Source organism: Macrobrachium nipponense, chromosome 26 (genome assembly GCF_015104395.2).
Source record: "Macrobrachium nipponense isolate FS-2020 chromosome 26, ASM1510439v2, whole genome shotgun sequence".
Taxonomy (NCBI): domain Eukaryota; kingdom Metazoa; phylum Arthropoda; class Malacostraca; order Decapoda; family Palaemonidae; genus Macrobrachium; species Macrobrachium nipponense.
The window spans coordinates 17,253,486-17,268,087 of NC_087215.1; the positions used below are offsets into that span (position 1 = coordinate 17,253,486).

Below are 14,602 nucleotides of genomic sequence, written 5' to 3' on the forward strand. Positions count from 1 at the left end.
TCATTTCTGGTCTCCGTGTCCAGGAGACCCGGCACGTCACTTCACGTAAACGTCAGGTGCCAAAATTATTTAACCATTTTCCCTCCATTTATTTGGGTCAAAACATTTCACGTTAGAATTATGCCAGTGTGAATTAGATAGTTTTAAAATAAATTTATTTACCAATATTTTGATTATATTTGTGGTGGCAGATGATGACAAAATAATAATATATTAAAATGAGTAGCTGGCCACGATGCTCTGTTACCCATAATTCCCGTTCTCCGTTCAGCAGCAGACGGCTGGCCGTGTTTGTAGTTGAGAAAGTCTTTGCGTACGTGTGGTTGACGCTCACCGCTATTGACTGTCGGGGCAAGATGTTTTCCATGTTGAGGAAGTTGCTGTTTCTATTACTGCTAGTATTACCGGCCGTCATTACCATCACCAACGAAGGTAAGCAGTTTTAACCCTCTTCGACTCATAACGGAAGACTAATATCCAGACCAAGGGTCATCTCTGGGGAGGCTAAGCTGGGTCATCTTTATAAGGTATACGATATGGATGGATGTCCATACGTACCTACAGGTCGTAACGTAACCTTACGGTTAAGAAAAAGGAGTGGTGTGACGGGACATTCTTAAGTATATGCCGGGTTTTATAGGATTACAGAGCATCTGAGTCAATAGGTTTTAGTACCTTAGAGGGAGAGGCCCAAGTGCCGTCAGTGCATCTCACGTGGGAAACTGTAGGCATTACCTAGGGCACCGACGGTAAACATTTTGCATCGTCCCTCCTGCCCTTAGATGAACCTAATTTATTAGCCTTTTAACCTGCTTCCTTTTTGCATCTGTGTTTTTGGGTAGCTACCTAGTAGCTAAGGCCGCTTCTCCTTGGCTTTATAGCCTAGGGTAAAACATCAAAGCAGGCCACGCAGGCCAGCTACCATCAGTGCAAGCCACCCTCCGAAAAAGTACATTATAACGCGTCCTGACACCCGAGATGGGCATCAGTCGCGACTTGTTGTTGGTGAGAAACGGAGCTAAAGACCTCTACTCTCCTTTCGAAGTAAGTATTTTCCCCAAAGTTAGAAATTAAGGCCAAATTTTAAGATTTAAACAGATTTAAACAGAGGGTACTGAAAATGGCGCCCACGGCAGTGGCAAATCTCACCAAAACGCGTTCAACATTTTTTACTTACAACTCGAGGTATTTAGAAGATTGACGCCATCTCGATGTTTACGGAGTAGCTTGTGTCAATAAACTAACCATTTCCTGTGATAAATCCGCACCACTTGTACCCACAGACGCTGGAAGCACTTTGTTTTATCACAAACAATCGAAACACGATTTCTCATCAACAACAAGCCAGGCGTAAACAGCTGTTGGTAGAAGATGACGAGAAGCGTGCTCTTGGCTAATTTTTAAATAAGTAGTAAAACATCAATATTTTACATATTTATGATGATTAATTTGAAAATATTCATTATTGAAAAAGTAACTCGACTCTGACTCAAATTTAAGTAATTATTTTCTGAATTAGAACGTTCTTTCAAGTTCTGTATTATGACGTCACGACATCTTGACTTTCGTACCTATTGTAAATAATTGCTATACTCAACTGGTCATTGCAGAACAGTTTACCAGTTATTCATGCAGATTGTTATCAGCTATACATGTAATTGTTATAATCGTAATGCGCACATATAATATCTTTATTATTTACTTTTTGGATATATGAAGATGTTTTACTGCTGGATTATCGCCGTAGTGTGACGCAATCGTTTTCGGGTCCATGGGTCCTCTTGTCTGTTTCGCACCATAAGAAATTATGGGGCCGAATTTGCAATGACCAGAAAGTCGTTAAAAGAGGAAAGTTAGCATTGAGGGGCATATGTTTTGACTGAGAAAAATACAAATTTATTTCAATAGCTAGCTTGTAAAAAATACTTGGTTATAAAAACTTGATTGACAACTAAGCAGCATGTCTACTATGGGTTTCAGAGACAGTGCAAGCACGTTTTTGGGCAATACCTATTTCTGTAACGAACACTCTTAACAGAACGAGATTTTTGCTATAGTGCATTACCACCCAGTGCCGTAATTATAAGGGTATCGTGAATCACTAATCGTAAAGAATAACGACACTTGTCCTTGTACCAAGAGACAAAAACTCCATTATGCAGAAATGGATACGAACACGCGTATAAAGCTCCACCTACCCTCCCTCAATCCCCAACCCCCCCCCCCCCTCCACCGCCATCCCTTTTCTTCTTCGTTCTTCTCCGCCTTCCTTTCTCTCTCTCTCTCTCTCTCTCTCTCTCTCTCTCTCTCTCTCTCTCTCTCTCTCTCTCTCTCTGTTGCCATTCGGTATGTGTTGACCCTCCAACTGGGTATAAGACTACACACAAAAACGTTGAAATTGGTGAAATTAGGCTATGTATTGGAAGTATATATACATAAATATTAAAGCCAATTTTAATCATTATTAAGCATTACTATGACACTAGAATTCATGGGAAACCAGTTTATAACCCTGTTAAGCCGGTCACCCACGTAATAATACGTTTACCGCGATCTACTCGGTAGCGCCTTCAACGGGATATTACGTTCAAGACTTTAACTGTGCTTGTCAAGCCGTCAGCCCCGTAATAATACGTTTACTCGTATAGAAAGTGTAGGAACATCATTTGGTAACACTCTCAGCACATGGGAAACTTATTTCCAGCCTGGCAACTCTTTCCTGGTGGTCGCTTATGCTAGAAAACTGCCTGTACCCTGTTGGTTTTCTTTCAATACGCTTCGGGCGTTTATCGAGACAAATTTGATTTCGCGTCTTTCACAATGAATGTCCCAAAAGAGGAGGCATATTTCTTTAGGTGAGATCAATCAAATACTAGATGAGGAGTGTGATATTGATAACCTATTTGATGATGAGAGCTCTAGTTCTGAATCCTCCAGTGATGATACAAACTTTTCTTCCAATTGCGGGAGTGAAGATGACTTTTCTTTGCCGAGTGACTGGACTCCGAGAGAGAGAGAGAGAGAGAGAGAATTTCCTACAGTTAATTACAGTATGAATAACAAGCATAAAAATCAATATTAACTTTGAAAAACTATCGTCAGTGCTATGATCGCATGATTACAAAAAAAAAGCGTGACGGTACGTTAGCAGCGAGCTCATCAGGGGCGGACGCTTAACAGGATAATGGAACGGCGTATGTGTGAAGCCTCACTAATGTGGGCAACGATGATTTTGCCATTCTTAGCATGCAAAACATTAAAGCATGCAAACATTAAAGGTTACATTTATTTCTGGCATACGATTATTTAAGAAATTCAAAATACTAATAAAGACTGAAATCAATGAAAAGTGCTAGCAAAAACAAAAAAGCAAAAAAAAAAAAAAACGTAGTCGTTCCTCTATGCACTTTTCCGTATTCGTTCCTCTATGGTTTTCGGGCAGCCAGATGTACGAAAAACGTTAGAAAGAAAACAGTTGATTTTAATCTACCGTTTCGAAATATCTGTTCAAATTTTTCGGGGTAATTTGGTTGCAAAAAAGGGATATATACATGAATTATTAAATCAAAATTTTTAAATAACAATGTAAATTTAAACTAAATAACGAGTAAGTAAACAGTTTTAGGGAATAAAACTTTGCAGTTTCGTCGTCTGTCGTCGTCTGTCGTCGTCTGCTATTTGTATTGTGTTTATGGCGCGCGGCGATTAGAAACCAGGAACAGCAACGGGTTTTAAAGTGCAATGTGAGTGAACTGAGACCAAAATGTGTATAATAACAATCACAAATAAGCACTGTGGAGTTTCAGTTGTGATGGCAGTAAGGATAAAAACCGCCGATTACAAGGTAAGAATGAATTCAGTTCCAACCATAACCCCGGGAATAACAAGTTTCATACTTTCACTAATATAGGCAACAAAATGTTGTTTTATTGTGCTGATTACAACTGCAATCTTGAGTAAGATCAATAAACGTTACATACATACGCTAACATTGTTCAAATGAGTGCTGGGAAGGCTGGGGAAAGATGGTGTCCGTCACTGATGAGAACCGTCCATGAAAAACGTAGCCGCCATATTGGATTTCAAAAACTGCCTTGAAAACATATTTTACGAAGAGCTCACATGCTTATTTTAGTTCGTATGGGGCTTTCATATATCACAATATGTTGACGAAAACTTCAGTCTTGTTTTAAATGGTATGCTTAGAGTTGCAATTGTATTCATGTTTCACCAATTAAATATCGAGTGAATAAGACCCGTCTACCGTGATGAGGGTTGGCCTGTACTGATGTTTCCCCCTAGTAGCTAGGTATAGCTACCTACTAGGTAGCATAAGTTTAATGTTTCATTCATTCACTGGGTTTCCTCAACGATTAATGCTGTTTAGAGAGTCCTAACCACACTTAAGGGTACCATTGGATTGGTCCCAAAGGATCCCGCCTTTAGTCAAACCTACTAACAACATCCTTTAAGCTGGTTTAGGGCCTCAACTCCTAGGTACCTACTAGTAGGTAATCTGCAGCTTTTTCCTTGCTAGCTCCCCAACCTAAACTTACTGGAGCTTTAATCATGGAGAGAACTGCAAAGATGTATCGTAACCCAATGTAGATTCCTGAATCCAACCTGACTCTCCTAACCCCCCCCCCCCCCCCCCCCCCCCACCCCCCCCCCCCCCCCCCCCCCCCCCCACACACACACACACACACACACACACACACACACACACACACACACACACACACACACAACCTGTTCTGGATGCCAGGTTCAAAATTTTAAAAGAGGTTTCTGCTGGACCCCACTCTTAGCTTTGCATACAGTTAGCATATGCCTTCAAAGTTTGACAGTGAAGGCAGTATGTTTGTGGGTAAGAGTGACCCAGATTTCATTTGTTGAGGAAAAGTTAATGAAAGACTTCAAGATCTTTTGGTTTCAATATGTAACTACATCAGAATTAGATATTCGGCATAGCCCTGTAAACTGTGTCTGATCTTTTATCAAATCTTTCCCACTGTAGACCCTCCAAAACTATTTTAAACTTAACCCTTCATGGTACAGGTAACACATAGCTACCTACTACTACCTGTATTAGGTACTTATTTATTTCTTGTGTATTGTGATGAGGAGATGCATGGTTGTTATACTGAGGTGCTGGTGGGTTTTGTATTTAGCCTACTTGCTGTCTTATGCTAGGGTTGACTGTGTGATCTATAATTTAGCAGTGGTGATTGACCCAACCTTGGTAGATTGGGAAATTCGTCATCATTATTTAGTCAGAAGAGTGGCACAGTTGATAGAATAATTGTTACCTCAGAATTTGAATAACATCAGTACTAAGCATGGCTGATTAATTTTAGAGTATCCTAGCTTTTAGCCTTGTAAATTTACTAACCTTGATCTTATTTCTAAGGTTGTTTTCATCTCTGAAGCCAGGAAAAATGAAATTATTTTAATTCTGTTGTTAGTAACTTAACGTTTGAAGCCTTTCTTGTGGTGTAGCATGGATTTTCTGAACCCACTACTTTTCTAACTAGTAGGTAGTTCATAAGGAGTCACAAACTTGACAGATGCCATTTCATTCTTAGGGGCTTGCATTTGTCAATATAATTAGCTAAGGGTATTGGCGGCCTGTAATTTTCGTGAAAATGAGTTATTGTCATATTTCCACAGATCTGGGATCCGGCCATTGCCACACACAAAAAAGATAATATCATACAAGCTTTCTTTTTTAAGTGGTTTAAAGGCCACACCCAAGTAGAGTTTTACTGTTTCTATTTGCATTCATTCTTCAAGTATTTTATTTCTTTCCATTGCATTTTGTTTCGTATGCTGTACAATATGTTTTCCTGATAGAGATGGCAACTCTTCCTGATGCGAGGCAGTTGTCCTGAGAGAGAATTGTTATATTTGTTTTATGTAATCGTGTATGTTATTTTCAATCGATTGCAACATTTCCTCAGACTTTTATACATCAATTTTTTTTAGAGGGAATAATATCTCTTATAAAAGAGAGGGGAACAGGTGCCATGTAGGCTTTTCCAAGAAACTTTATGGATTTTAACAATTTAAAAAGCAATTTGAATAAAGATAGTGAGAGAACACATCGGCAAATTTATTTTTCTTTTTTCTCTCAAAGAAAAGTTTTTACCAGGATTTAATATATAATTTTATAGTATTTTTTATTACATTTTAAAAAATATTTTTTTTTAAATACCATACATCATATATTAGATTTTTGAGTTTGCCATTTTATTTGATAAGAATTAAACTTTCTGCTATTACTTTATTTAATTGAATGATAAATAAAAGAGGAGATGTACTTTAAAAAAAGTTAAGTTTAAAAGCAAAAATATTCTTTAAAAAAAGTTTTCGTCCAATTCACTTGAAATTTTTTGTCCATCTTCGGTCAAACTAGAGGTACCACCTGTGGAAGTTTGAACACCGTCACTCAAAATTAATCCTCGACCCCGCCGATACCTTTAACAAAACCACAAGGACTATAGATAGGATAATCTTCAGTACATCATGTTCATCATAATGAACTTGGAAAAGATTAACTTGGGATGTGTCAGTGATGTGGTGGTTGTGAGAGTGGAGTTTATGGTGATAAAAATGCCTCATATTGTGTCAAATCAGTATGAAAATAACTTTTCCAATATGGTATTGTGTTACAGTCCTTTCCTGTAATGCCATTTTAAGGAATTAACATTAACTTTCGCCCCCAGTACTGACATTCTCAGCAAGCCAAAGTCAGAGTTAATTTGGTTGGCAGTCTTTAGTGACTACTTTTTCAGAGAAAAATTGTGTAGTTTGGTAGTAACAGCAATTCTTATGACATCGTGCCCTTCTGTGGATTCCCCAACTTCTCTTGGCATGATCTCCACAAGTGGATATTGTTTCTTTCGGGGTTTAGATCATAGTATTTCATCCTACCTCACTCATCTCAGACCTAGGCCAGATAAGGCATCCTGTCAACATCCTGTAAAAAAAAAAAAAAAAGATTATTAAGTTAGCATCAGAAAACTCTGATGACAAATGTGTGATATCGGTGGTTGAAGAATAATTCTTTGTTGGGAAAAACTAACAAGCAAGATGTATACTAGTTACACAATGTCTTTGTGATATGGTTTTGTTCTCTTAGAAAGTAGGGTCCTCAAAGTAAGGCTTTGATAAGAACAGTTTTGAATTTGTAGCTAATCCGTAGGTCAGGTCATCTTACGTATACTGGTTCTATATTATATTTGTTGAGGTTGTTCCTTCCCACAATGAATATTCTATTGTAGCCTACTAGCAAATTCTCAGAGAATTTCAGATGTGATTCTAAGATTAATATTGTTTTTATTGGTAGCAATTACACATCATCCACGACAACCCTATCCTTAGTGAGAGTACTGTAGTATGTTAATGGTGTAAGGGTGGTGGTGTATACATAAATGCACTTTGTAGTTAACTCACTCATAGTTTCTCACATTTTGCCAGATGAGTGTTGGCAACAAGCCCAAATCACACTTGCTGGGTATAAGTAGACACCTCTCAGCCAGGTGACTTACAGCATAAGAGAAACGTGTTTTAAAGGATTTTTTTTCTATTATAGATCAGAAAAGATTTGTGTTTTTAGAAATTAATATATAGCTTGTTTTCTATTAGTATTTATACAGTGCAGAGTTTTTTGTTGTATACAAATGGCTTTTTCCAACTAGAAAGAGAGACAGTTTCAGTCATATAAAATACTAGTCATTCTTTAAATAATGCATATTATTTACATAAGAACCCAGGTGTCTTTTTGTTTGATTGTGGGTTTTCTTGGGTGTTCCTGTTCTGGCTCTTACTGTACATGCTGCCTGCCAGTGTAATATTTTCAGATATGAATGATTTGTTTAAACCCCCTGTAAAAATAACTGCAAATGTAACACTTTTTTTTCCAAGAATAACAACTTAGGGAAATTTGAAAGTTTTACTGTCCTGGATTAAAGTAGTACTATCTGTATTGTAAGGTTGTCATAAGAATCTGTAATACTACTGTACTGTGCTCTTGTGTTCAGTCCACTTTGAAATAATTTTCTTCTTCCTCTCATGTAGATAGGAAAGTTACACCTTTGTTTGTAAGGGATTGATATGAAAATAGAACTTCGTGTAGCATCTGTGTTGTAAAAAGAGCTTGCAGATTATTTTCCCTTTTCTCTTCCAGGTAATTTAGTGGCTTATGCTCAAGAGGATGAAGTTGAAAGCGAGGAAGATGACATCATTGAAGATGACGATGAAGTGAATGTTGCTGATGGAACTGGAGTAGAAGTTGAAACAACGGAAGGGGAAGAAGAGGAAGAGGAGGAGGAGGAAGAAGCAAAAGGTTCACCCGATGCTGATACCATCATTCTCTTTACAAAACCCACTGGCACTGGAGCAGGTATGGTATATTATTTCTTGACTCTTTTAAGTTGATATACTAGAGAACTGTAATCAGTATATATAGTATTTACTGGTTTAGGGATGTAGTACTTAAAGTATTTAAAGTATAGATAATGTCATTGTCAGTAAGAAACACAATTGTTAATACTTTGTTATCAATCCAAGTGATGGTACCTGTCCTCATAACTAGTAATGCTAGTGGTTTTGCTTTCCTAGCACTAAATAAGCATGTAATATTCATATTCACAGCCTAATGCCTTTGGAAGCAAAATTTCACTAACTGTGTCTTTCTGGAGAACATAAGTATTGAGAAAAAAAAAAAAATTTTCACCCAAGGACTGCAGATTTAATTTCATTGCTTTGGAAAGGCAAAGGGTGAAGTTTATGTTTCTGGCAGACTTACAGTGGTATTTCTGGCTTGTATTTTATATAGTAATTGATGAGAAGTTGCAGTATATGAAATTGGTAATTTTCTGGCTAGTGTTTAGATGCTGTTTTTCACAATGAGGCCAAGTCTTATTTCAGTTTACAGTGTTACTGCATTAAAAATGTCATTCAAAGTTTATGATTTGATCTACAGTACTTTTGACAAATAGCCAGTAGTAAAGTTTTTATTTGTATGGGAGATACTCTGATATTAGGTTTACAGTTTGTTGAATGGGAAATTCTGTTATATCTATGCAGAAGTCATTTTTCATAGTGTTAAAAATTGATTTTGTATTTCAGAACTTCCTGCTGGTAAGCTTGTCGAGTTCCTAGTTGGCTTCACAAACAATGGCGACAAAGACTTCGTTTTGGATGCTATTGATGCTTCCTTCCGTTATCCCATGGACTTCTCATTTTACATCCAGAACTTCACTGCCATCCCTTACAATAGGGCTGTCAAACCTCGTCAGGAAGCTACTGTTATGTACAGTTTCTTCCCAGCTGAAGCTTTCGCTGGACGTCCTTTGGGATTGACCATCAACTTAGCATATCATGATGCTGTAAGTTGGTTATACAGGATGTAGAGCAAAAGTTATTTAGTATTTAGTGTTTGCTCAATGTTTCTTAGGGTATCTTGAAATACCTGTAATATTTTTTGCACAATGAAATGTCATGGAGGATTGGAGATGACTCTGACATTGACTTATCTTACCTTTATTTCAGGATGGCAATATATTTGTGGAACCAGTGTTCAACCAGACAGTCAATATTATTGAAATTGATGAGGGTATGGATGGAGAAACCTTCTTCCTGTATGTGTTCATGTTGGCCTTTGCTGTTTTGTTGCTCGTTGCTGGTCATCACTTTCTCTCCTCATTTGGACGCAAGAAGGCAAGCAAGAAGCCTCTCATGGAGATGGGTACCAACAAAAAGGATGGAGTCGACTATGACTGGCTTCCCAAGGAGGTCCTGGATGACCTCAGTAAGTATTTTATCTCTTGAGATGTATTTGGGTTTTTAGATGATGAAAATGCTAGATAGTTTATATTTCTTTTTATTATAAATGTACTTGATTGGCATAATACTGTACTTAACAGATATTGGAAATCTTTGTAGTTAGTTGAATTGTATGTGTCAACAACTAGGCACAATACCGTATACAGGTCTTGAGCATTGTTAGACCATACCATCATTTGTGGAAACGTTGTCATTATTATTCCTCATTCTCATAAGTGAATACGTACATGTATAACATGTATTATGGCCATGAAGACTCCTTTTTATTTCATATCTTCTAGTGAGCCTTATAAACATACAATTTTGAAAGAAAGCTACTTTTCTTACTTTTTTTTTTTTTTTTTTTTTTTTTTTTTTTTTTTTTTTTTTTGTCAAATAAATATTAAAAAATATTAAGCATAGTTAATAAGTTATGTAGGTTATTTTAGCTTGAAGTAAAAGAATTAATGAACTAAACAAGAAAAATTTATGGAAATAAAGTTGCAATTGCATTTTCATTTTCTCTGTTGCAGAGAAGACCCCACGTCAGTCACCACAGCAACGAAAGACCAAGCGTATCGCTAGTTCTAAGTAAACCTTCAGAGGTAACTCCTGAAGATACTCAGCTTCCAAGTCCAGAATTATGTGATATCTGCCAGGCAGGTCTGGACAGTCGTCAGAGCAGTGCAGAACAGCGTGAAAGCCATGTTATGCTTAATCTGAAGGAGTTGAATGAAGAATCATCATTCCTCATTTTTGTTATCTGTGATGGTGAAAAGAAAAATTTGTTGATTGTGGTTAGATTTGAGATTTTTATAACACCATTCATATGCAACTGTGTAAGTGTGTCGGCATTGGCTGTAATCCATATTTATAGTCCTACCTCTGTTCAAACAACTAAACGAGAAGCCCCCAAAGTTCTTTTCAGACATGATGACATTGTGGGTAAGGCTCACATGGGAAATTTGTTAACATTGCCATAGTGTCAGTATGCCTGAAAACTGCTTTGGGGGCCAACAGTTAAGAAATGCTTGGTTGTGGTCGATTCCATAGAAGTATTAGATTCTCACTTTGTGCTACTTTTATAGGAATATGTCCCCATCAAAATTGGAACAAGTGAGGAATAAAAGGTTTCTTTTTTTTAATTGTTTCTTATTTCCTCATAGAGGACTGTATAGTCAATTTACTAAAACTGTTGACAGCCCACAGGTAAACTTGTGTTTATCTATACTCTGTTTTTTTCCATCTGCCCATCCGCCTGTGGTGGTCGCGCATGGTAACACCGCGTCCCTGGCTTTAAATAGTTACGCTATGTGTAAGTTTTAGGTAAATAAAAGGGCATCTGGGTGTACATTTGCAACTGAAGTGTTTTAATAATTTACTGTATACGAATTACACCTTTAATATTCGAAATAGGATATTATTTAAAACCCTGGATGCAGTGTTACCATGCGCAAACACCACAGGCAGATGGACAGATGGAAAAAAATAAGAGTATAGGTATTTGCGTGTCTTCAACACTTATCTCGTGTCCTTTGTTTCACTTAGCATTTATCATGCTTTTCATATGATAGTTTTGCTGAATTAGTGGAAGTCTGGAGTTTTTGGCACCTGAGTAGGCGTGATTGGTATGGTCTTGGCCTACCACCGATGTGGCTGCGAGTTTGATTCTTGGGCATTCCATTGAGGTGTGAGATGTGTATTTCTGGTGATAGAAGTTCACTCTCGATGTGGTTCGGAAGTCACATAAGTTCATTGGTCCTGTTGCTGAATAACCACTGGTTCCATGCAATGTAAAAACACCATACAAACAAAATACAAACAAGTAAATTGGTTAGAGCCTTCATAATACAAGAGTGGACTGGAACGCCTCAGTGGCGTGGTTGGTTTGGTGTTTGCTTCTCACCTCGGTGGTCGCGGGTTCGATTCTCGGCCATTCCATTGAGGAGTGAGAGACGTGTATTTCTGGTGATAGTAGTTCACTCTCGACGTGGTTCAGAATTCACGTAAAGCCGTTGGTCCCGTTGCTGAATAGCCACTGGTTCCATGCAACGTAAAAACACCATACAAACAAACAAACAAACAAACAAACAAACAAAGAGTGGAGTGGATAAGTTAACAATGGCTTTATACATTAGATTTGTTTTGTAAAGAACATTTCCGAACACTTGAAGGCATTTATGAAACTGAAAATGGGGTAACAAGCAGTGTACCGAGTGGAATTAGTAGAAAGTTCAGACTTACTTCAGTAGTCTGGTATTACCCGCCATTTTGAGGTGTCATCCTGACCGACCAAGAATGGTATGTTAGCTACTGAAGCTTTTAAAACTAATAAAAGGGAAGCATATTTATTACTTGGCAGAGTCCCTTCCATGAACTTATAGTTTCTGTGACTGTTAATCCACATCTTTCATTATTGATTTTTCAGGTGTAAGAATAGTTGCCGTATTGCATAACAAAACAAAACTCCCTTCTGTACCAAACAATGCTTCAGTTTTCGCAGCAGGACTATGTGCAGTGGGATTGAAGATGATGATTAAGGACCTAAAGCTGTAACCCTCAAGACAGCTGAAAATTATTCCTGTCAGTGACTAACATCTCTCACGTCATCTGTAATGAAAGGCAAATTTTATGGAGTAATAAATTAGTTTCAGTGCTGAATGGCCTTAGTTCCCCCAGTGCTTGGCATTTTGCTAAAAATTATATAAATAAAAAAAAAATTTGATAGCAATAAATCGACTGATCAAACCAACCACTTGATTCTGGCATTTTACACAATGTAAAGAATGTTTATTTGAATGTTCTGATCATGTCTTGAGTTGGTCACACTTTTGGCTCATGAATGTTTAATGGCAAACTTCATGCCCAAACCCTCAAGACAGCTGAAAATTATTCCTGTCAGTGACTAACATCTCTCACGTCATCTGTAATGAAAGGCAAATTTTATGGAGTAATAAATTAGTTTCAGTGCTGAATGGCCTTAGTTCCCCCAGTGCTTGGCATTTTGCTAAAAATTATATAAATAAAAAAAAAATTTGATAGCAATAAATCGACTGATCAAACCAACCACTTGATTATGGCATTTTACACAATGTAAAGAATGTTTAGTTGAATGTTCTGATCATGTCTTGAGTTGGTCACACTTTTGGCTCATGAATGTTTAATGGCAAACTTCATGCCCAAACTTCTGGTATATGCATAGTGCACTTAAACAAATTTTTTAATGTGAATGCCTGTACTTAAGCTGACATTTTGAAACAAAGTTTCATTTTCTACATGCAATTATCAAATTTTAAAATTTAAATTACTATTAAAGACAAACTTGTTTCTTTCAACTTTACCATTCTCCTAAGTTCATATCTTATCTAAGAACTAATCCTTTTGGTAAACCCTGTGGGAATCTTGAAAGTGACCGTAGTTTCATCACGCTAGTTTATGATAATCATGAATAATGAGTAATATTTACTTCTAACTTAGATGTAAATGAGTTTGCTATGCACTACAATGATAAATACCATTTGTACTCTTCTTTACCTGACCTAACTGTTTTTGCTTTCATCACCGGCAGGATGCTGCTGTGATTGTCTCACCATTTTTTGGGATCAGGTTTAAGATATGGTATAGTTGTGGAGCCTAATTTCCAGATGTTTATGCTTGCGGAGCAGATTTATTCCTGCTGTCTACCGATGTCTCCTGAATTTAGATGTATTGTGTATGTCATTTTTCATTCCCCTATAATTTTATTCACTGTTTTTATCTTTTCCTCTTATTTCCCTTTGGAGTCCTATTGACTGTTTGTCAGGGTTTTCAGCTGAGACTTAAGCCCCGTCAACACGACGGGCAAATGCCCGGCAGGCAGACACTGTTCCCAATTCTCTGTGGTATGAGGTGAAGTGACGAAGCTATACTGGTAAAATAAAATGTCAGGTTAAAGCAGATCATCTTAATCTTCAGGTCAGAGTGGTTATGTACACAACCCTTCCCCTTCCATTTTGTTCTTAGCTTTTCCAAAACTGATGGAGATCTTGGTTGGGATTGACACATAGTAAATGTAGTCATTAATTAGGATGTTGTATGGAAATGGCGTATAGTAATGTCTGTTAATGTACATCATCCAATGAACAAGCAGAGAAGCTATATACTTGTAACTTGACAAAACTGGAAAATAATGAAATCCGGATAATTCCGTTACTTAATGATAAACACACTTATATGCCTATGTGTATGTTTTGCACTCACATGTATGTATGCATATGTGTGTTTTTTCTGTAATACGTATGTAGGTGTACTATTTTGTTCACATGTATAAGGTCAGGGGCACTTACTGTAACCCTTCTTATGGAGAAATTATTGACATGGATTAACCAAACCTTTAGCGTTGACACGGAATCCAGAAGCCATCAATGTGTTGTTTAACATTTTTTGATGTAACGTAATGTAGAAATATTGAGTGACAGATGACAAACGATTTTGACACGTTCAGGGATGCAAGTGTGCTGGTAACTCTGCTTTTGTTATCTTTTAGTAGGGAAGGTTATATATATTATCTCTCTCTCTCTCTCTCTCTCTCTCTCTCTCCTCTTCCTTTAGGTAGAAGCTTGTACATGAAGTGTAAGAAGTAAAACCAGATTACAAACAGCTGCTAATGGTTGCATGAACTCTTGATTATATTCCTGATCATTTTTTCATTACCAGACGTTGAAGCTAATGTTAATTGGGCTGTTTGATCTGGTAACACTGTTTCAAAGCGAGAGAATTCCGGGCAAATCAGAGT

The 14,602-nt window shown here is 37.3% G+C and overlaps 1 protein-coding gene across 1 annotated transcript; it reads left to right on the forward strand.

Annotated features, from left to right (window-relative positions):
• The first annotated feature begins 268 nt into the window (after positions 1–268).
• Positions 269–10,871, forward strand: LOC135199995 (translocon-associated protein subunit alpha-like). Its single transcript, XM_064228190.1, has 5 exons — positions 269–432; positions 8,189–8,404; positions 9,133–9,392; positions 9,556–9,814; positions 10,362–10,871. Exons 1-5 carry the CDS (start codon positions 357–359, stop codon positions 10,421–10,423), a joined length of 873 nt encoding a protein of 290 aa, XP_064084260.1. The 5' UTR covers positions 269–356; the 3' UTR covers positions 10,424–10,871.
• The last annotated feature ends 3,731 nt before the right edge of the window (positions 10,872–14,602 follow it).

Coding starts and splice junctions, on each gene's coding strand:
- LOC135199995 (XM_064228190.1), top strand. CDS start 357: ATGTTTTCCATGTTGAGGAAGTTGCTGTTTCTATTACTGCTAGTATTA. Junction 433..8,188: donor CATTACCATCACCAACGAAG/GTAAGCAGTTTT, acceptor TTTCTCTTCCAG/GTAATTTAGTGGCTTATGCT. Junction 9,815..10,361: donor GGAGGTCCTGGATGACCTCA/GTAAGTATTTTA, acceptor TCTCTGTTGCAG/AGAAGACCCCACGTCAGTCA.